Source organism: Podarcis cretensis (assembly GCF_951804945.1).
Source record: "Podarcis cretensis genome assembly, chromosome: 1".
NCBI classification, from domain to species: Eukaryota; Metazoa; Chordata; class Lepidosauria; order Squamata; family Lacertidae; genus Podarcis; species Podarcis cretensis.
In genome coordinates this window covers 32268326-32290698 of record NC_137170.1, presented here as the reverse complement: position 1 = coordinate 32290698, position 22373 = coordinate 32268326, and the positions used below count along the sequence as shown (strand labels likewise).

General features: G+C 45.1%; 1 protein-coding gene across 2 annotated transcripts; it reads left to right on the top strand.

Moving 5' to 3' along the window:
- Nucleotides 1-978: 978 nt before the first annotated feature.
- On the top strand, nt 979-21334 carry DLST (dihydrolipoamide S-succinyltransferase). 2 transcript variants are annotated; one of them, XM_079972503.1, is made up of 15 exons: nt 979-1125; nt 5900-5936; nt 7684-7732; nt 8193-8248; nt 9220-9294; nt 9601-9656; nt 10685-10796; nt 12271-12429; nt 12714-12790; nt 13569-13666; nt 15711-15841; nt 16363-16436; nt 16913-16996; nt 18859-19026; nt 20067-21334. In XM_079972503.1, exons 1-15 carry the CDS (start codon nt 1051-1053, stop codon nt 20199-20201), a joined length of 1386 nt encoding a protein of 461 aa, XP_079828629.1. In that variant the 5' UTR covers nt 979-1050; the 3' UTR covers nt 20202-21334. The 2 variants fall into 2 exon arrangements, with proteins under 2 accessions (XP_079828629.1, XP_079828630.1); XM_079972504.1 differs by having other exon boundaries at nt 991-1125; nt 5903-5936.
- The last annotated feature ends 1039 nt before the right edge of the window (nt 21335-22373 follow it).

Here is a 22373-nt window from a genome sequence, read left to right as displayed (position 1 = left end):
GTGTGAAGCAAGGCACCAACTTGTCCTTTACCTAAGGCTGCAAAACGTATTGAGCCAACCTTGGTGGAAAGACAGCGCTATCCTGTCTCGCTTATGAGCTCGCAGGCATTGGGCTGCCCACCGTTGGAAACAGGAGGCTGGACTAGATGAATCCTGGATCTTACATCCAGCAAAGTAACTGTTGCGTTTACAGCGTGCTTGTGCATTAAATCATGCTGCAAAGAAAGAGCAGTGACTTAGATCCAAAAATAAGGAAGGTCGTGGCAGGAAACTTGCCTCCCTTTCCTTCCTTTCTGCAGCCGCCCACGCAAACCGCGAAGGGGCATAGCTGTCAACCCTTAGAATTTCCCTTAAAAAAAAGGAAAACGTTGAAAGCTATGGTCCAGTGTGGTTAACTAAGGGAAGTTCTCAGAAGGAAAGTTTCGTGTCCAGTTCTGCCCCCTGCAGCCCCACTTCCCAGAGCAGCGCCCTCCTTGTTCGAGGGCTCGCCTCTGCAAATGCTTTTGAGGGAAACGCACACGACTGCAAGAATGGAAGATGCAGGGCAAGATCTGGAGCCCACAGAGATAGAAAAATTAGAGTGACAACTTGCTTAATGGAGAGGGCTTCTCCTGGAGCTAGATATACATATATTCTACAGTTAGAAATATCTTTTTTGTGTGTGTGTGTTTTTTATTGAGGGAGGAACAGCATGCTGGCACAAACACAGCCGCTACTGCTGCCCATTTGCTTCATTTGCGCTCCGGCAGAGGCTAAAAACGGCCTTTGCAATCGACTCGGAAGCTGGTCGCCGCGTGCTTCTCTTCACTCTTGTAGGGTCTACGCCGGCTGCCGCTCTCCTCGCCCTCAGGACCGTTCCTCAACCCGACTTCTCCTCGTCCCGCCCTCCCTTTGTGCTTCGGGGAGCCGCGATTGGTACAGCCCGCCGCGCCCTGCCCCTTTCTCGAGCCGCGGTTGGTCGATCCCAGGCTGCATCCGGCCTCCGCCGGGCCTGCTTCCGGTGTGCGCCCTGGGGCTCTTCCTGCCGCCGCCGCCGCCTCCTTCTCCGCGATGCTGCTTCTTTCTCTGGCCCGGGCTCGCTGCCTCAACCGGGCGCTCGGGCGCTCGTTCTGCGCCGCTCGGCAGGTACTGCCTCCCTCAGGGGAAGACGGAGGGGCAGGTCGTGGGCTGGGACTGCCGCGAAGGTGCTGACGGGCACCAAGGGCAACGGGGGGACGCGGGGCGGCGAAGCGGGGGAGGCCGCAGTCGTGCCCGGGGAAAGGCTGCCCTGCTCCGCCCCGCTGCCTCTTGCCCGTGGCTAACGGAAGGCCCCGAACGGGCTGCTGGAGGCGAGCGGGGAGCGGCTCTTATCCCGGGGCGCCTCCCGTTGCCTCCGGGCCCTGGCCGTTTTCAGGGCGAGGCGAGGTCAGGCATGGAGCTGAACGGCGGCCGTCGGCCACCTCAGAGCCCAAGGCCGGCAGGGGATCCTGCCGGGCGTGAAGGTGGCTCGGAAGGTTGAAGCGCAGCGCGACAGCTTGGCGACGCCTAATATAACGCGTGTCTCTTGTGTCTCTGTATCGGCGGGTGTCGTCCCCCTACAGCAGCCTACGCGGTAACCGCGAAGGTTTGTGTAGCAGGTGTGACCCCGGTTGACCTCGCACCGCGGATGTCTGCAAACGATGCCCCTCTCCGCCCGGCCCGGAAGCAGGGGTCAGCTGCTTCAATGCCGCACAGAGCATTTGTCTACTCGGAATGTTTATGCATGATGGGATCCTCGTTAATGATCGTCCGTGGCTTTGGGTGTTGCAAATAATCCCCCCCCCCTAGTTTTCATCTGTGTGGTAAGGGGCCGGCAAGATAAAGTGCCGCTGTCTCATCACCAGTTGACATGGTACAATATCTCTGTTTTGCAGCAATTATCTGGTGACATCCTAATTAACTGTAATTAACATTCAGCCATCACAGTTTCCCCTTTTCTTGTTTATTACTCTGTTTGGGAAGGATAGATTTGAGCAAATTTTTTGTGAGAAACAACAACAAAAAGTAAAATACCTGTTGGGGCATGGTAAGTAGGAGCAATCCTAACCAGGCAGGCACACTGGCATATTTCCAGTGTAAATGAAGCTGCATCATGATTCCTGTTGGCTGGATCATTTTCTGCCCTTCCATTGACTCGTATGGGGTGGATTTTAGTCACACCTGCAATTTTGTTGGTGTAGGTACACTGAACCCTATACAGGATCAGTGATTGGAGGGAATTAGAATGCAATGTTTGCCCCTCTTGCTGACCTTGACATACCCTTTTTTGGCCTCAACAGTGGTGTAACTTCTGCCAATTTAACTAACACTTTCAGCTAATGTAAGTATATATGCCAGAGTAAGTCCTTCATGTCAGCTCATTTGGCAGCAGGGAGGGAGTGTTGGGAAATATGCCACATCGTAACCTCCTCTATCCAGTATATCTGTGAGTTAGGATTGCACAGTCAGTCTGTCTGAAAGCATTTGACTTTGAAACACAGTTAACTAAAAGGCCAGTGGGAGAACTTGAGTAAAAGATGGAGATATGGATCAAGGAAGGCTGTTGTAGTTACAGTATGACAAATAAGAAAGAACAAAGGCACTTGAAAGGTCAGATGTGAGTGTTAGGATTAAAGGAAAGAAGAACTGAAGCAATGGGCGAATTTGGCATTGTTGTAAAAATGAAAGGCAGGAATATAAGATGAATTCAAAGTTATTGATTTGATTGATGGGAAGTTTGGATTCAGTATATGTCCAGTTGAGAAAAAATGTATGGGAAACGTTTTTGCAAGATGAGTACTTCATTCCAGAGAAGAACTGTGAAGGTGCTGAATTAGTAACTACCTCACTATTGAATCTTTTGGCGAGAGGAGCAGCAAAAATGTATCAGCGAGCTGCCTACACATAGAAGGAACAGCTGAAAGGAGTAGCTGAACATGGAAGGTCTTAAAAATTTGTGGACAAAACATTCTCAGAAAGAGAGAGTGTACAAAGCTTTCAAGGTAGCAGAATAAATGGGGAACTTGCTGTGCAGTAAATTGGGGAGGAAGTAGCTGAGAAGGAAAAGACACAAGGTTTTAATTCACAATAATCAGGTTATCATAGCATAAGAACATAACAGTCCTGCTGAATCAAAACAGAGTCCCATCTAGTCCATCATCCTGTTTTCACATTGGCCATCCTGATTCCTATGGGAAGTCTGTAATCAGCCATAAGTGCAACAGTACTCACAAAGAATTGTAAAATATGCTGACAACCAATGTCATTGAACTATTTCAGCAGAGTTCAGCTTTCTCCTATTAAGGTTTTTAGGGCATCTCCACTTTCACTGTCACTATCCAGAGAGAAGTGTCCCACACTAGTTCTCTCTATCCCACCATGTTTCCATTGTGTCCACCATATCTATGTTCTCCCTCCCTGGGAATAGGGAATAGTGTTTCTCTTTACCAAAGTAATTCTCTGAACTATTTTCTGTGATAGCAGAATAGCTGTGTGTACAACACAGTTACCCTGCCGTTGAAGGCCTTGCCCACCAACATCACTTCCCTCCCTATGTTAGCTACTTTGGCCATGAACAAACATATTCCCTGAGACCCAGGAGCTCATCAAAAGATTTAGTTTAGTTCCTGGGAATGAGGATTTCTGTCAGGAATGGACAGTGTGGAGGTTAAGTGGGGATTGAGGTGAGGATAGGAGTAAATTTTTAAAAAGAACTGAACCAAAAACTCAACATTTAGCTTGGAGTGAAGATGAATAAGGTTAGGGGACAAGCTCAGTGTTTCATTAAAATGCACCTGTTGCCCCCATTTTAAGGACCCCATAAGATCAGCCAGCTAGAACATGACATTACTTTACTGCCCCTGAACCAGGCATCTTTACTTTTGCAATATCTATAGAAAAAAACACATGTGACATCTGAACAACAAACAGAGCAGTGACCTATATTGTATTTTCCTCATGTATACCACATTCAAATCTGTCTCCTTGCTAATCATGTATGCAACTTATCTACTACTTTCTAGACTTTGCTTCATCTAGGGCCAGAAAACATTTTTTTCTCTTAAAACGATGATATTTCAAGTGAGAAATAAAAAGAACTGACATATATACACACAAGCATTGCTATGGAATTTGTGTATTCTAAGGGTGGGTGGGTGTGTCTGTCATGTTGCATAGGGTAAATATAGCCTTTGATTCAGAATGCTATGTAATCTTGGAAGTTTGGTGTTTGGAATAAAGATTACATGGATAACAACAGGGCCTAAGATTGATCAGAACCTTGCCATTTAGATTTGCGTCAACATTCCACCCCCTCAAACAAACATTTAAGAAGTGTTTTAATGTGTGAATAGCAATGTAGTCATGTTCATTTTGTTTCTTCTATGATTTGTTGGGATGATATGATGTGATATTAAATGATCTGTTTGTTACTCCTGGTGTGAGTAGAGTTCTTTGGTAGAATATAATATATCTCACAAGTTTTTGTCACAGCCAAGTGTATTACTTCATGAATGCAGGGCTGGTTTCCTCCAATCTCATTTTTGTTACATTTTATAAATTTATAACGAGATTGGGAAGCCATATAACATGAAGGTTCAGTTTCATCAAGGAGTTCTGGTGGGTATACTGAGAAGGATAGAGTAGTAGCCACTACTATTCAGTCTCCTTGTGCTTTGCACTGCTTGTTCCATATTTCATGTTGTAAAATATATCTGGGCTGTGACTTTTCTGAACCTAGGAATCTGGGCTGTGCAATCAGGATAATACTGGGGGGAAAATGAACTCAGTGTAATAGCCAGAAGCTAAAATCATTAGCTGAAAATGAGTTTACAGATTATGTAGCTCATCAGAATAGGAATTTCTGCCTCATTACAGTTAATCATGCTGCTGTGCTCAGGGAGCTTTATCTAGTCAGTATATGTCCTCTCAGCAATCTTTTGAAGTAAGCTATGATGATTTCTATTTTACTGACATGGGATTGATGCTGTTCGTGGATAAACAAGGATTTGAACTCATGCTTTCCACCGCATCACACTCACTGGGTGATATCCAGCTATGTCATGCACAGAGTAGACCCATTTAAATCAATTGACAAGATTTCAGTGGATCTACTTGTGTGACTAGCATTGGCTATCATCCATTTTTTTCATTATATCCCATTGTTTGTACAGGCTTACCTGATGAAATCAAAAGATGAAATCAAAAGCCAGAGGCAGTGCTCATCTTAATTAAACCATTAGGCTTCATAGTAATTCAAATGGGAAGACTATGCATATTAATTGCCTGTAATCACAAGTTTGATCCTGTTACCCCATTTTGCAATATGTAGCTGTCATACCTCAATATTTAGCCATCATATTATATAAGAGAGAGACATACAAGGTTTCGAGAACCTTTCCCTCTTGCTTATTAATGTTGCAACCCTGTAAACATTTACATGGGAGTAAGTCCCATTGAACTTGGTGGGGCATATTCTAAGTAGGTGTGTAGGATTTCATTGAAGGCCGTGCATTTTGTGAACATAAAGGGGAACAGCAAACAAGCAAAAAATAAATAAATCTCCTGTATTAAACTTTATGGATGCCTTTTTCCTGTGGATGAAAAATATTTGAAAGCGTAAGGCATGCGTTGAGATTCCTGCATTGCAGGGGGTTGAATGAGATGAACCCCATGGTCACTTTCAGCTCTACAGTTCTGTTATTAACTTGAGGCTACTTTCTCTGACAAACTATGGTAGTCACACCTTGCTGATGAGAAGAGGTGTCATTATAGCCTACTGAATCTGAATACAGTATATTTATTCTCTACTTTGGAATGTAGAATAGTGTGGAAAGGTGACTCTGCCTTGAATTACTCATGACTTATTTTTTTGTATTGGTGATTGTATAATCTTTCTCTTCAGCAGGGGAGCTGTCCACAGGGGAAACATTCACTCTCCGGTGAGTTGTTTATTATTATAATTATAATTAGGTGTCTGTCTTTCTTATTATTATTATTAGGTGTCTTGTCTGTTTCATAATCGCTGTGACAAGGGAAATCTAATGAAAACCTGGTTAAAAACTATAGTACATTCATACTTTTTTCTTTAAAGCCACAAGTGGTTTTAAAAGTAGTTAAAGATTAAAGAAAGTGAGAAATGAATTCCATGTTTACCTATAGTATGTTAAAACAAGCTATGTAGCATAAATGACCAGCTCGCTCAACCAACAGATTTGTGTACAAATTAGAATATTTGAAAATGACCATAATACAGAGTCAGCATAACCACCAATGAACTCCATTTTTAACCTTCCTTAGCAGCTCCCACATTAAAGGATAGATAAATGATTCCTGTTTCCTGCCCAGATACTCAGGATATGTAGGTGGATGAGCACAGTATTGTTGTTGTTGTTTAGTCGTTTAGTCGTGTCCGACTCTTCGTGACCCCATGGACCACAGCACGCCAGGCACTCCTGTCTTCCACTGCCTCCCGCAATTTGGTCAGACTCATGTTCGTAGCTTCGAGAACACTGTCCAACCATCTCGTCCTCTGTCGTCCCCTTCGCCTTGTGCCCTCAATCCTTCCCAGCATCAGGGTCTTTTCCAGGGAGTCTTCTCTTCTCATGAGGTGGCCAAAGTATTGGAGCCTCAGCTTCACAATCTGTCCCTCCAGTGAGAACTCAGGGCTGATTTCCTTAAGAATGGATGCATTTGATCTTCTTGCAGTCCATGGGACTCTCAAGAGTCTCCTCCAGCACCATAATTCAAAAGCATCAATTCTTCGGCGATCGGTATTTTTAACCCACACCAATTTGATAAGTTTTAAAAAGTAGAGATGCTCTGATGCATTTCACATTCACTTACGTGGGTTTGTGCAGAAGGAGTTATGTATGAATTATGCTCAAAATACATAATTTAGAACATATTTTAGAGAACTGTAGGTTGCCTTGCAAGAAATCTTAGAGGTGATTTTGATGTAACTTTTTGGCTCAGATAATAAGATGATCCCAAGTACCCAAACATGTTGAAACTCACATCAGAATAAGTTAGCCCATATGACTTTACAGGGAGAATTTCTAAGATGGATCCAATAAGTATTTGGAGTCTTGCTCATGAGGATTGTTCTGGAAAAAAGACTCATGGGATCGCCCATTCTGGCATAATTTGACACTGTATAAATTATTTTAGGAACGCTGTGCAATTAATTGGAATTTATTGAGCACTTCCCAAAAAATGGCTCCTTTTAGAAATCATATGTTGTAAACATTTTTGTTCTTTATCAAAAAAAGGGAAGGAGCACAGGGTATGCAAATTTTTCTAAACATTTCTCCGCAGATGCAGATGAATTGAATGATTCTGGATGTTGTAGTGGTGGAGGAAATGCTACAAAATAAAGTAAATGAATGCAGAGATCTTGTGTTAGTGCCTTTTCCATTTCTTGATAGATAATAATCTTGCCCACCTCGCTGGCCAACACTTAGCTTTCGGATACTGGGGCTGCTATTAATCTTTTATAAAAAAACAGATAAAGGACTAGGTTGTTGAGGACTAGGATAATGGTGTGGAGACTTTTACATGCCAATGATAATTGACAGCTGCTATTTTTACCTTTATAACATTTGTTAAACAAATTTGTCTTAGTACACGTTACTGTAATAAGTGATATAATGTAAACAGATTTCTAATTGAAGTGCTTTCTGTTTCCAGGTGTCTCTCGATGCCAGGGGTTAGCTTATGCCAACAGCAGGAAGCATTTGTAAGTATTCAACTGTAAATAGTCAATATGTTGTGACTATTTGCATGGATGGAGAATAGCTGCTACAACCCCAGTTCCTAGTTACAGTATTGTCAGAGACGGGTAGCTGCATTCTCTGTGTCCAAATTATCCCAGACCAGAGTAATCCACATTCTGCACCAAGAGTAGAAGAATTCTTGAACTGTATAAATTACCTGATTTGAATCAATTTATATTTTTGCATAATTTGTTCTGGAGGGGGAGCACAAGCTAGGTATCATCCCAGAAATATGATCTTCCTTGATTGTTGAATGCCTCAAAATAGACTCCCTTAGGTGCTGTGCAGAATGTTATCTGCCCCGATGAGCATGTTAATTGTCAGGGCTGCTGATTGACAACCCAGTCAAGTCAGGCCAACAGATGCAAAATCTGTACTGCTTCTTGCTGGCCTTTAGTTGATCTCTTGTTTCTTGCTCTCCAGGGTAAATGGCTCCCGTGTGTTCACTGTCCGTTATTTCAGAACCACCACAGTGTGCAGTAAGTACCTGAGATGACTGCAGCTCGGGGGAGGGCTTCTCTGCCTGCACATTCCCTTCCAGCCTTGTTCCCCAACTGATTCTTAGTCTAAACTAAGGAGTACAAAATGCAAGAATACAAAGTAATAGACTGGAATTGTGTTTTTTCTTTGTTTGTCATACTACAGATGGTTGTGATGTGGTGTAGGTTGGACTCTGGTATATTATGTCCCTTACTGGTCGCTCCCCCCCCCCCTCAAGTGTCTCAGTTTAAGATTGATTATTAACATGTCACCAGAGTAAATGATGCTCTGAAAAATAATATAAACTAAAAGAAAGCCTGTTCCCTGTCCTGAGAAGCTTATGATTTGTTTCAACAGTTTGGGAAATAATGGAGAGGCAAGAGTAAGTATATAAATATGTCCTGACTCTACTGCAAAATGACCCCAATGTTCTACTTTTATGGAAGAGGGAGAACATTCTACCTGAAGAGGCAGATTTTAAGGAGAAAAGAGAGATGACACTGTTCTGGTTTCCACATAATGCTAAACCACAACTTATTAAACTATAACTTGGCCTTAGGTGTGAGTCCAGCCCAGCAGCTTCTGTGGTTTACTGCCAACAAACAACAGTCTAAAGCCATTGTTTGTCATTGGCTTACAAACCCTGGTTTCTTTCAATTAAGTTTAGTGTGCTGTGTGAACCCAGCTCCCTTCCTTAACCATGGTTTGCTTGACCACCCCACTCCAAATGCTCATCAAAGACACAAGGCAAGAGCAGCTGGGAAACAAATCAAACTTCAGAGAAGAAAACCACAGTTTGTTTGATCATCTGTGGGACAACAAACCATGGCTTTCATGTGAATAGGTCAGTGTAGATGTTCTCTAGATATAAGAGGTTTCTAATAATGCTGTTTGTCCATAGACATTTCAGAATCTAAAATGACTGAATGTGAAGGCTTTTACTACATGCAGATATGCATTTCTTCTACAGGGGAAGAAGTTGTTACAGTGAACACACCAGCATTTGCAGAATCAGTCACAGAGGGAGATGTCAGGTGGGAGAAAGGTAAGAGGCAGCTTTTTTGTCTTCTATGGTTTTCTTGGTCTGTTGTGGGAATACACTAAAGTCTTAATTGGTGAAAGTTGCTCTGGACACACTTATTCGATAGGTGAAAATTGACCAAACTAATTAAAGATTGAAAGGTAAATGTAAGTCCTCTATGAGGTATGTAATGTCCAGACCCTTATTATGATCTTGCAAGTCCTCCGGCATACATGTAAGAATTGAGACTCTCTGCAAGGCATTGATGTGAGCTTTAAGAAAATGAGCTTTAAGAGTTCCCTTACTTAGGGTGGTTCTTTTCATTTTTAGCTGTGGGTGACACAGTAGGAGAAGATGAAGTGGTATGTGAGATTGAAACAGACAAGGTAAATATCCTATTTTTCTTGTATAAACGCCAGATGATGTATTCAGTTATGTGTGGTATGCGAAAAATAGAGAAATGCCTGTTGTGGGAAACAGGATGCCAGACTAGATAGGCCTTTTGGTCTGATTCAGCAATGTTGCTCTTATGGGGTAGTTTCTTGATGCTCTCCAAAGTGGAGGTGGGTAAGCTAAAGACAACAGAAGATCACAAAACCTAGGCAAGGGACACCCTTCTATCTTTTGACTCGAAAAACTTGCTTGTTTTCAACTATGTCTGCTGGGAGCTTGCATGTCCTCCACCATTCTCAGATTGCGAGTGAATCAGTTTTTATACTGGAGAGGGAGAGGCTTATTAGTAAAGGCCATACCACTGGCTTCCTCTGGGGGCTCCGGACTTAACAAGCAGTACAGTTGATACAAGGGATGTGGACGTGGGTGGCGCTGTGGGTTAAACCACAGAGCCTAGGACTTACCTATCAGAAGCTCGGTGGTTCGAATCCCCGTGACAGGGTGAGCTCCCGTTGCTCGGTCCCTGCTAGTGCCAACCTAGCAGTTCGAAAGCATGTCAAAGTGCAAGTAGATAAATAGGTACCGCTCCGGCGGGAAGGTAAACGGCATTTCCTTGCACTGCTCTGGTTCGCCAGAAGCGGCTTAGTCATGCTGGCCACATGACCCGGAAGCTGTACGCCAGCTCCCTCGGCCAGTAAAGCGAGATGAGCGCCGCAACCCCAGAGTCAGCCGCGACTGGACCTAATGGTGAGGGGTCCCCTTACCTTTACCTTTACAGTTGATACAAATAAATAACTGTACTGTTCCTTCTAGTGATGAAATGCAGAGTTGATTTCCAGTGAAATAATGTATACCCCCAAGATGTAATATCTCCATGATGCTATGTTTCTTTGCATGATTTCTGCAGAAAGGCCAATCCTATTCATGTATCATTCATTCCTCTTCAAGGGATAGTACCATTTGCTTTACATATTTCCTTTGGTGATGATTAGGGGAGAGCTCATTTGTGTTTTATCTGCAGACATCTGTGCAGGTTCCAGCTCCGGTAGCTGGCGTGATTGAAGCACTTCTAGTTCCTGATGGGGGGAAAGTGGAAGGAGGTACACCTTTGTTTAAACTCAGGAAAACCGGAGGTAAGTTGGGACCAGCCATGTCTGTTTCTTACACTCTCACAGCTGCGACAATGATGGGCTTTGCTGCAAAAATAAAGAATCCGTATCTGAATGCTGTAACTGGACTGAATTGTCCAAATTCAACTCGACTTGCATAATTTGGCAGGGGAAAAATCACAGTACAGTGGTGCCCAGCAAGACGAACGCCTCGCAAGACGGAAAACCCGCTAGACGAAAGGGTTTTCCGTTTTGGAGGCGCTTCGCTAAATGAATTTCTCTATGGGGTTGCTTCGCAAGACGAAAAAATCTTGCGAGTTCCCGCGTTTTTTTTTCGCTTTCCCCCCCTTTTCCTAAGCCGCTAAGCCGCTTATCAGCTGTTCCGCTGATAAGCCGCTTAACAGCTGATCGCTAAAAGCCGCTAGACCGCTAATAGTGCTAATCCGCTAAGCTGTCAATGGGCTTGCTTCGCAAGACGAAAAAACCGCTAGATGAAGAGAATCGCGGAACAGATTCTTTTCGTCTTGCGAGGCACCACTGTAATTCCCTGCAAAATTTTATGGGCAATGTGTAAAAATACAAGGGATTGTGATTTATTGAAGATTATATAGAGAGAAGCAGGTTCTTTGAGGCAGGATGGAAAGTGGGAACAGGTGACTCATATACAATTACTATATTTGTTCCCATGGAAGCACCACACTGGGTAACCCTGCTTTAGACTCTTGCCAGTCAGACCTTAGTAAATGTAGACCTGGGAACAGGGCCTCAGTTGCTAATCTCAACGCCTCGAGCAAATTAGTGTGGGTATACACGATGCCAGATACAACCTGGTAGCAAACTATTTTAAGGCTTTAAAGGTCACCACCAGCATTTTTGGTTAGTTTCCAAACTCAGCTTTTAAAAGAACCTAATGGCGCTGTGGGTTAAAGCCTCAGCGCCTAGGACTTGCCGATTGAAAGGTCGGCGGTTCGAATCCCTGCGGCGGGGTGCGCTCCCGCTGCTCGGTCCCAGCGCCTGCCAACCTAGCAGTTCGAAAGCACCTCCGGGTGCAAGTAGATAAATAGGGACCGCTTACCAGCGGGAAGGTAAACAGCGTTTCCGTGTGCAGCTCTGGCTCGCCAGATGCAGCTTTGTCACGCTGGCCACGTGACCCGGAAGTGTCTCTGGACAGCGCTGGCCCCTGGCCTCTTAAGTGAGATGGGCACACAACCCCAGAGTCTGTCAAGACTGGCCCGTACCTTTTTAATTTATGGAACTTGCTGCCTCCTGAGCCCGCTGCCTCTGTGCATAGCTATACCATTTCACAAGTTTATTTTCTGGGTGCTAGCAGCCAATGAGAGAAGTGAACACTGTCTTATTATATTAATATGGGCTCCTGATTCAAAAGGGTAATTTTCTCAAAGATGCTGAAAGAGCCTGCTTGGATGGTCTGTGGAAAAAATGCACCTCTTGGATTCTGTCTGCCCGTGCAACTGCCTTTCTCAATTCTTTTGTTTAGCTGCACCTGCCAAGGCCAAACCAGCAGCAGCCCCTGCACCAGAACCGGCAGCGCCTCCTCCTCCTCCTGCAGCAGCAGCACCTGCCCCTGCAGCACAGATTCCCACTACGATGCCTCCAGTGCCCCCTGTGTCATCACTCCCTGTGGATTCTAAACCAGGTGAGACCAAGACCAAGACCATCTCTAATCCCCCTTAACCAACCTCCTTCCACCTGCATAAGCAGGGAGTTATTCCGAACTGGAGACTGCAGAACTGTCCACAGGAGAGTGTTAAAGAATGTCCACCTTGCTACCTAGCATGCATTAGGTATCATCTCCCAAATGAGTATTTCATCTCTACTTCAGATAGCCTTCGTGTTCATCCATTGCTTGCCAGGACATAAACCTTCTCTCAGTCCCTTGACACATTTCTCTCTCTCCCCCCCCCCCCAATTTTCTTTCAGTTTCTGCAGTAAAGCCAGTTGCAGCTGCTCCTGTGGCGGAACCTGGGGTCAGCAAAGGAGCCAGAGTGGAGCAAAGGGTAATTGGAAACTTCTTGCGCTTATGGAGCAGTGCATGAGGGTGATTGAGGCCGAGTGGGGACCATTCTTTTGCCTGAAAAACCTCCAGTCTAAGCCTCATGAGATGCAGTGGTCAAGTTGTGTTGTACAGTGGTACCTCGGGTTACATATGCTTCAGGTTACATACGCTTCAGTTTACAGACTCTGCTAATCCAGAAATAGTACCTCAGGTTAAGAACTTTGCTTCAAGATGAGAACAGAAATTGTGCTCCGGTGGCGCAGCGGCAGCAGGAGGCCCCATTAGCTAAAGTGGTGCTTCAGGTTAAGAACAGTTTCAGGTTAAGAACAGACCTCCAGAACGAGTTAAGTTCTTAACCCGAGGTACCACTGTACTATTCTGTGAGCAGTGGCTGAATACAGCAAGGTTTTTAGCTCATGAGCACTGCCTTTCCTACTTGTGTTATTCCTGGTAGTGATAGTCAACAATGTGAATTCTTGTCAACGTCAGTTTGCAAAACTACCTTTCCGCCATTACAGTCAAACCTCGGTTGTTGAACGTAATCCGTTCCAGAAACCCGTTCGGCTTCCAAAATGTTTGACAACTGAGGCGTGGCTTCTGATAGGTTGCAGGAGCTTCCTGCACTGAAGCGGAAGCCGTGTCGGACATTTGGGTTCCGAAAAACATTCGGAAATAGGAGCATTTACTTCTGGTTTTTTGGCGTTTGGGAGCCGAAACGTTCCAAAACTGAGGCGTTCAGGATCTGAGGTTTGACTATATCTCTTTTTGTACTACTTCAGGTGAAAATGAACAGGATGCGTCAACGCATTGCTCAGCGCCTGAAAGAGGCTCAAAATACATGTGCCATGCTGACCACCTTCAATGAAATTGATATGAGGTAAGGACCATCTTCAGTATGTGCAGGTAAGCCAAGATCTTTCTGTGTTGCACTAGGAACAGGAACTTTGGCTCATTGGTGTGCATTGATCTTGTGTGTTTTGTCCTGGGATGAAGTGGTTTTAGCCAGCTTCTTGGTTGTATAGAGTTGAGGCTATTTCTAAGCAAGGACTCAGCTGTGCAACGGGCCGAAAGGCAGGTCCTGGAGCTCTCGCCCGACCTTAGCATCTCTCCTTGGCAGTTGGAGAACCAACTGTGTTCCATGAAGTGCGTTTGTGGGCTGAGCACTAATGGATTTGGGGAGGGGGAAGCTTATGTTTCAGCACATTAAGGAAAATGGTGCCCAAATCAAATTGCTCTATGAAATCCTATCCTGCTTCTTAAGACAAAACACGTAAATATTTGGTGCTTGGAATAATAAGGTTGGCAAAATAATCGTGATTGGAGAGGAAATGCTGCAACTTACCTCATTTTAGAGGCTAATGGAGGTGTCGCTTTACTCTGGCCTTGGGCTCTTGTTGCAGTCAGTAATCTGCTTTGGATTGATTGCCCCCCGACTTGCAAGGGCTTAGGCCAAGGCCTTTTGCCTCCCCACTGGGTGTCAGTGTCTGCTGTAAAGGCTTGTCATGATGGCTTCCTCCCCTCAAACCCTTGTATCTTGGGAGGCGGTAATGTCTTTGGACGGTAATCCTAGCTCTAAACAAGATTAGGCAAAGGAAAACAAACAGTCTAAACCCAAAGGGGCACTTGTACTTGCTAAAAACTGCCTCTCTAAAGCCATATTGTCTGGGAGGGGGAAGATGAAGGCTACAGTGCCTGCCTAGAATTGTCAAGACAAAGCTATTCTGTTCAATTTGGGTGGCTGGCTTCTGCTCCAGTAAGTGAATGATGGTAACTGCTACTTTCTGTACTCTGATTGAGGGCATTTTAGAGTCATTGCATCAGAGGTCCTCCAAAGTACATAGCCCCAAACTCATGTGCTTGTTAAGTGTGGCCAAAGGAACTGGAGACATGGTTTACTTTTTAGATAGTCATAAACAAAGTGACGGTCAAATTCTGTCAGGATGGATGGAGCCTGTTGGAGGCACAAGGTCCCCCCTCATTTCCCATTATGCTTATTCTGAAGTTTGCTTTCACTGTGTCAATAATAAACCCAAGAGACCTGTCTACTCTGGTTTTGTGGAGCTCTCCAAGGTCTTGGGAAGAGGTCTTCTGTACTCTCATTGGCCAAACATGTGCCTATTGGAAGCCTTCAGACAAGATATGAGCATTCTGCCCCTTTATGATCACTAGGAACTGGTATTAAGAGGCATACTGCTTTCTGTTACTGGAAGCAGTAGATACCTGTCATGGTTAGCAGCCACCAGTAGCTTTATCTTCCATGTCTCATCCTCTTTTAAAGCCATCAGGGTTAGTGGTCCTCACTGACATCTCGTGAGTGTGAAGTCCATAGTTTTGCTACGTGCACTGTGAAGAAGTTCCTCCTTCTAAATCTCCCAACATTTTAGTTTCATTGTATGACTCTGTAGCTCTAGCAACAGTGAAGAACCTATAACCAGCAGGCAAATCTAACATTTTATTCCTCCTTTGATCAGGTGTGTGGTGGTGATCCCCATAATTTAAATATCTATAGGAATTTTAAAGTGTTCAGCTGCCTGAAAGCTCATTGTCACATGGGGATACTTTGAGCAACCATGTGCATTTCAGCATAGTATGCAGTGGCTTGCTTTGGTGACACCCTGAGGGGAACATTAGTAATGGTTGTAAAGTAATTGGCTGTTGTAAGCTTTGGGGAGGGAGAGAAAATAGTAATTTTTCCACTCCTGATACACTTCTCAGAGATCAGCCAGTCTATACTGCAGTGAAACTCTTTGTTAAAACTCTGATAACGTTTCTTTAAAAAAATAATAATAAATTGCAAGCCACTTTTGAAATAAGGGTTGAGCCACAAAGTAACTCTAGTCAGGAATGTGCTGCAGATCTGGTGCTTAAGTAGATACTACTACTTTTCCTAGTAGTAAATGTTCTTCTGATGTCTTTTTCAGTAACATCCAGGAAATGAGAGCCCGGCACAGGGACAACTTCCTGAAGAAGCACAATATGAAACTTGGCTTTATGTCTGCCTTCGTGAAAGCTGCAGCCTTTGCGTTGCAAGAGCAGCCTGTTGTAAATGGAGGTGAGAACAATGGGGCAGTGTTTCTGAGATGCCTGAGTGTCATGAGCAAGCCTCTGTGGAAGGTAGTACTATCAGACCTGATGATTAAGTCACGTGCAGCAGCTGAGAGTCTCTGCACTTGTGCAAAGAAAAGCAACTGTGATGTGACAAACCCTTTCTTAGCAAAAGGATATTCACTTGGGCAGAAGTTGGTCTATGGAAAGAAATTGCATGCCCAACTCCTGCTGTTTCTTACCTTTTCCATGCATCTGTGTAAATGAGACAAGACTGCCTATTTCTCCAATCACACAGGACTTGAAGGAAAAAGAAAAGGTCAAGGCACTTGCTCCTTGCAAGGTGGTGACTGGCGGAAACCTCGTGTTTCCTTTACACTAGGCAGATCAGCTTCCCTCCGTTACTAATTTTTAGTGAGTGGAAGGAAGAGATGGACTAAATCAATAAAGCTTGATTTTTGCTCCTGATTAGAGCTTTGACTCGTGATGCTTCTGTATGTAATGGCCTACTTTTCTTTCTCCATCTAGTGATAGACGATACTACCAAAGAGATTGTGTACAGGGAATATGTGGATATCAGTGTTGCAGTGGCGACTCCTAGGGTATGTATTGTGGGAACATGCATCTGGCTGATGCATGGGACATCATTTGGTTTGGTGTTCAGCTGTAAGAAATGAAAATTCAGAGACAAGCTTCTTGGCTTTGTCTAATCCTACAACAAGGGAGGGTGTTCTTGTCCAAACTTCCAGGGTGGCATGGGGGATCAGTCATAGGCGTAGTGAGATACAGAGGGCATCAAATTTGACTGGGGAGGGGGTAGAGGAAGTAAGTCCCTCAATCCTGTTTTAGATACACCCATAGGCGCCAGCTCCTAGGGGCCAAGGGAGTTCCACCCCCTCAATGTTCAGAGGGTGTTCGGCTCCGTTCCCTGGCTCCTCAAGATGTTGGGCTGCCTCAATCAGTTAGAGAAGATGGTACCTCTGGATACACACCTCTGTCCAGTGATGGCTTGCTCTATATTTGGCTCTTGTCATGTTATATATGTTGTGTTTGACTCAGAGATCTTTGTTTCTTTCAGGGTCTTGTGGTCCCTGTAATCAGAAATGTAGAAACAATGAACTTTGCTGACATTGAGCGAGCAATCAATGAGCTGGGGGAAAAGGTAATGTTTCGAGCATAAAGGGTTCTCAAGGGTGAAAACCAGACACGCATCTTTCTTAAGGGGTATCAGAAGGGGGAAAGGGGAGTGTGACTAAGACAGTGGCAGGATAAAGGTTCTGGTTCAGTAATTTGACAAAAAGCTAAAGCCAACTGCAGTCTCCCCACTTCAAGAAGCCTTAAAATTCCAGGCCCAGATATATATATCTAGCATTTGGTGCTCTGTGATACATCACCTGAAAACACTTGGCCGTTCTGACTAATAGATGTTGATCGACATGTTTTCTGGAAGACAAATATAACTTTTAAAAAAGGGATGTAAACTAGTAGCCATCTCCATATCTGGTTGCAGTTCAAGAAAAAAACATATTGTTTATGCTAAATTTGCAAATAACATGAAGCAGGCTGGATTCAAATTTGTCAACAGTAATGGGGAGGGTGTTCTCAAGGAAGCATATTGTGGGGGGAGACGGAAACTCATTCTGCTGTGCCTTAAAGACATAGCACTTTATATGGTGGCACAGTGATGATAGTCCCTTCCATTGTATTGGAACCAAGTGTACCTGTATTCCTTTTTTTTTTTTTACACCCATAAATAATATGTTGGACAGTGCTGTGGCAAAATAGGAACGACTTAATTTATTCTTATCCTTCTTAGAATTGCCATGTGTTGAAAAAGGTACATTCTGTTACAGTGGTGCCCCGCAAGACGAATGCCTCGCTAAACGAAAAACCCGCAAGACGAAAGGGTTTTCCGATTTTTTAGCGGCTTCGCAAGACGAATTTCCCTATGGTCTTGCTTCGCAAGACGAAAGCCCATAGGGAAATCTCCGGGGACAGCGGGGAAGCGCAGCACCTGTCCTGAAGGCTTGCGGTGGGAGGTCCGGGAACAGAGGAGAAGGCGCGCAGCGATTCTCCTCTGTTCCCGGGGCTTGCGGTGGGAGGAGGGTTTTTCCTCCCCACCGCCAACATTCAGAACAGCCTTCTGAATGTTGGCGGTGGGGAGGAAAGCCCTCCTCCCACCACAAGCCTTCAGGACAGGTCCGGGAACAGAGGAGAAGGCGCGCAGTGATTCTCCTCTGTTCCCGGGGCTTGCGGTGGGAGGAAGGTTTTCCTCCCCACCGCCAACATTCAGAAGGCTGTTCTGAAGGCTGGCGGTGGGAAGAAAAGCCCTTCTCCCGCCTCCAGCCTTCAGAAGAGTTCCCCGCAGGGCTCCCCAAGCTGCGAATGTCTGCCCCGCGTGAGGGGCGCTCTGAAGTAGAGTGCCCCTCGCACGGGGCAGCAGGCTGCTATCCGCAGCCTAGGCAGCCCTGCAGGAACTCTTCTGAAGGCTGGCGGCGGGAGAAGGGCTTTTCTTCCCACCACCAGCCTTCAGAAGGCTGTTCTGAAGGCTGGCGGTGGGGAGAAAAGTCCTTCTCCCCCCACCAGCCTTCAGAAGAGGTCCGGGGACAGACTGTCCCCGGATCTGGTCTGAAGGCGGTCTCCCTAGGAACGCATTAATTGATTTTCAATGCATTCCTATGGGAAACCGTGCTTCGCAAGACGAAAAACTCGCAAGAAGAAAAAACTTGCGGAACTAATTAATTTCGTCTTGCGAGGCACCACTGTACAGTCTTAAGCTACCCCAGCAAAAATCTAGCTATTGCTCTCTGTCTTGTGCTTTGAACATTCTGAATTTGATAGCACCCTCAACCTTGAAGATATTTATATGAACTTCAAAGGACTCCCCCTGTAACCTCAATATTTTCACTAGTCATTGGGGATTCTCAGATAACTTCTTGCCTTTGCTTAGTGTGGGGAACTTTCTGAGGTGTTCATATGCTTGTGATACTTAGTATTTCTCCCCCCCCCCCCCCCTCATTTCAGGCCCGCAAGAATGAGCTTGCCATTGAGGATATGGATGGTGGTACATTCACCATCAGTAACGGCGGTGTATTTGGATCCCTGTTTGGGACACCCATCATCAACCCCCCTCAGTCTGCTATCTTGGGCATGCATGGCATCTTTGACAGGCCTGTTGCTGTTGGAGGCAAAGTATGTACTGTATGGAAGGTTAAGGGGCTTAATGGGGCTTTTAAACATTACCTTAGCCGCTGGCAAGCCACTTTTCTGTGACTGGCTCCTGCACAGTTGAGATGACATGTAAATGACCAGGCTAGGTAGATAAGCCAATTTATTGTTGTTGTTGCTGTTGTTGTTATGCCGCCCATCTGACTGGGTTGTCCCAGCCGTTCTGGGGGCTTCCAGAAAAATATAAAAGCCCAATAAAACATCAAATATTAAAAACTTCCCTATACAGGCCTGCCTTCAGTGTCATAGAGTCCCTTGACATTGATGGCTGGGTGTTCCACAGGGCGGGCGCCACTACCGAGAAGGCCCTCTGCTTGCTTCTGTGTAACTTAAATGTTACACAATGAGGGAAATGCCAGAAGATCCTTGGAGCAGGACCTCATTGTCTAGGCTGAATGATGGGGTGGAGATGCTGCTTCAGGTATAAAGCCCACCCATGCTGAAGCTGCTCATAGCAAAGCATCTTCCAGATGGCTAGAGTAATGTTTAAAGGGGGCCTTCAGTCTAGTAAAATAGAACCATAGAATTGTGGAGTTGGAAGGGACCCTGGGGGACATCTAGTCCACCCCCCCTGCATTGCAGGAATATGCTGCTGCCCCATACAGGGATTGAACCTGCAGCCTTGGCATTATCAACACCACACTCTAACCAACTGTCCAGTCTGATGATGGAGGAGAAAGAAGTGGATCAGGCTGAACTAGGAGCCCTGACAAGTGCAGTAGAAAAGGACCAACTGGAAGTTTTGACCACTGTAAAATTATTCTGAGAAGATAGGGAAGTATTCTGGGTTTGAATTAGAGGGTGAATGTGTGGGGGAAAGGTTTGAAGAGTTTGTGTCAAATTATTAAGACATAAGAAAACTCCAGCTTGGAGTTTCAGTTTCTTGGTTATGCAGGGAAAATGTTACAAAGCTTAAAATGTAACTTGCTTAGGCTCTGAGGTACAGCACCAAGTTGATTACAAAAGAAAATGTTCAGCTTAACCATCTCTTTTTTCTTCCTTAGGTTGAGGTGCGCCCAATGATGTATGTGGCCCTGACGTACGACCACCGGTTGATTGATGGCAGAGAGGCGGTGACTTTCCTGCGCAAGATCAAGGCTGTGGTGGAAGATCCTCGTGTGCTGCTGCTTGACCTGTAGAGAACAACAGCCCCCACCTGCCCCATCCAGTAGAGCAAGGACGCAGCAGCAGCAGCAGATGGAACAGAGGACATTCAGGAATCAGCAGGGCTTCATTCCAGTCATCTCCTCCCCCTAGTGGCAGGAGGTGCTTTGAAAGGAACCCCCGAGGGTAGTGTGCCACCCACCTTTCCTGCCTCTTCCAAAGATGGTTCATTTTCTTCCCAGGGCAGACAAGCAGGTGTCATTACCTGTTCAGATGTAACCTGCCATTTCCCCTCTTCTTGCTCCAAACAGACATAGCCTCATCTCTCGATCTTATGGGAACAGAAGCTGCCTGCTGTTTAGCTAGAGCTTCCCTCCCAAGCAGCTCTTGCTCAGAAACTCAGCTTTAATTCAGTATCACCGCGGCAACTGTCCGAGGGGAAAGGCTGGTGTCTGCTCCACTTGAAGGCTCTAGATCTTTGGAACAGCGAAGCTAGCCTGAGGCCCTCTAGGGCAATTCAATTGCTGTGCCTGATCTTACATGCCTCCAGTAACGGAGAGTAAATCTGCACTCCAGCCACCTTGTGGGTTTTTTGACCTTAACGGGATGAGGCACTCCCAGGGGATACTGCCTCCCCAGCCATTATCTAGATGCCCTCCTAGTATGAGGGGCAGTTCTAAGGATTGTTTTCAGGGACTTTCCTCTGCCTCATCCCTTCCCAAGCAAGGAAGTGTGGCAGTAGCAGCTCTCTCCCTCTCCCACTTGGAAGTTGTTTCTTTCGTTCTAAGCCTCTGGTAGGGCAGAATGGGTGTCCCATCACGCTGTCAGGTCCAGTTCAAGTTGACTGGCTGCTGGGGATTAGGGGGAGATGGCAACCTTCGGTGGCTGTCCTACGTTCCATCTAATCCTCATTGAATGGTTGTATCAACTTCGTGACTGCAATGATATGGTAATGTAGGTTGGGACTAGGTTGTCTTGTGTGGCATGTATCCTAGCCTAAGGCTTGCTGGTTCATGGGGACATATCCTTAGTACAATAGCGTGCACATATATTGTTGAGTGAGAGGGTTGCTAGTGCCTGCAGGGTTTATTACTCTTGTTCGCCGCACAGAACTTGTAATTAAAGTATTTAACATGACAGATTTTAAACAAAATAAAACAAGGAAATTGTGTGTGTGTGTGTGTGTGTGTGTGTGTGTGTGTGTGTGAATGGGAGAAATGAAATACAGTGGGATGACACTTAGGGTAAGACACTGTGTTTATAAGCAATTGAGGAACACCTTCAAAGGAACAGAACCTGAGCTGAGTTTGCCCAAGTTTTTCTGTGTTTAGTATAGATGGCGTAAATTAGATAACTCACTTCTGGGTAGCAGAACTGTGAGTGTATGTGATCTGCCTCATTCTAGATCAGTTCAGATGTAATGCCAAATCACGGGGGCTATGTGAACAAGCTCTGTCTTGACATGTCGTCCCCCCCCCCCCGGTCCATTTTATTAAATAAAAAGCCATAGCTTGATGTTATAGCCAAGGCAAGAAAACTATAGTTTGCCCACAACCCTCAGACTGATTTGTCATCTTGGTTTGCAAGCAAACTAGTTTGCCTGGTTTACAAGTGAAAGTGAACTATGACTTCAAGCTCTGCATCTGTTGGGAAGATTTTGGAGTGTGCCTACATTAGATGTTTTAAATGTTATGCTGTCCCCTTAAGGGATTTTGGTAGCCAAAAACAGGAAAGAGATTGGGGATCTTTGAAGGCAGCAGTCACAATAGTCTGCCATAGTTATATTTTATGTAGCAGGGAGACTACTTGTTCCCCACCCCTTCAAGGCAAAATGGCTTCATACAACTCAAAACACACAGTATTATTTTTTAGTCAATTCCCCCAACCAAAAACAGTTCTTTATTTTTTTTAAAAAAAATGGGAGAGACAAAGGAAGATGTCTGAGGGTGCTATGGTACCCACAAGTGTCATGTTCCTAAACAAAAAGCAGTGTAGGCGCGTCCTTCTCTGCTCCTCTCCCCACAGTTTGAGTGCTCTTGGGATGCTGCAGTTGGCAATATGTTCATGGGGTGCTAATGCAGATTTTTCTACTCTTGAAACATTGGATTGAAGCACAGCTGCAGTGGTATAAAAGGTAAAGGTACCCCTGCCCATACAGGCCAGTCCTGTCCGACTCTAGGGTTGTGTGCTCATCTCGCTTAAGAGGC

What these genes read in the sequence shown, in the direction of transcription:
- DLST (XM_079972503.1), top strand. Translation starts at nt 1,051, where the DNA reads ATGCTGCTTCTTTCTCTGGCCCGGGCTCGCTGCCTCAACCGGGCGCTC. An exon ending in GCAGCCTGTTGTAAATGGAG is followed by an intron (nt 15,842 to 16,362) that starts GTGAGAACAATG and finishes TTCTCCATCTAG; the next exon opens with TGATAGACGATACTACCAAA. An exon ending in TCAATGAGCTGGGGGAAAAG is followed by an intron (nt 16,997 to 18,858) that starts GTAATGTTTCGA and finishes CCCTCATTTCAG; the next exon opens with GCCCGCAAGAATGAGCTTGC.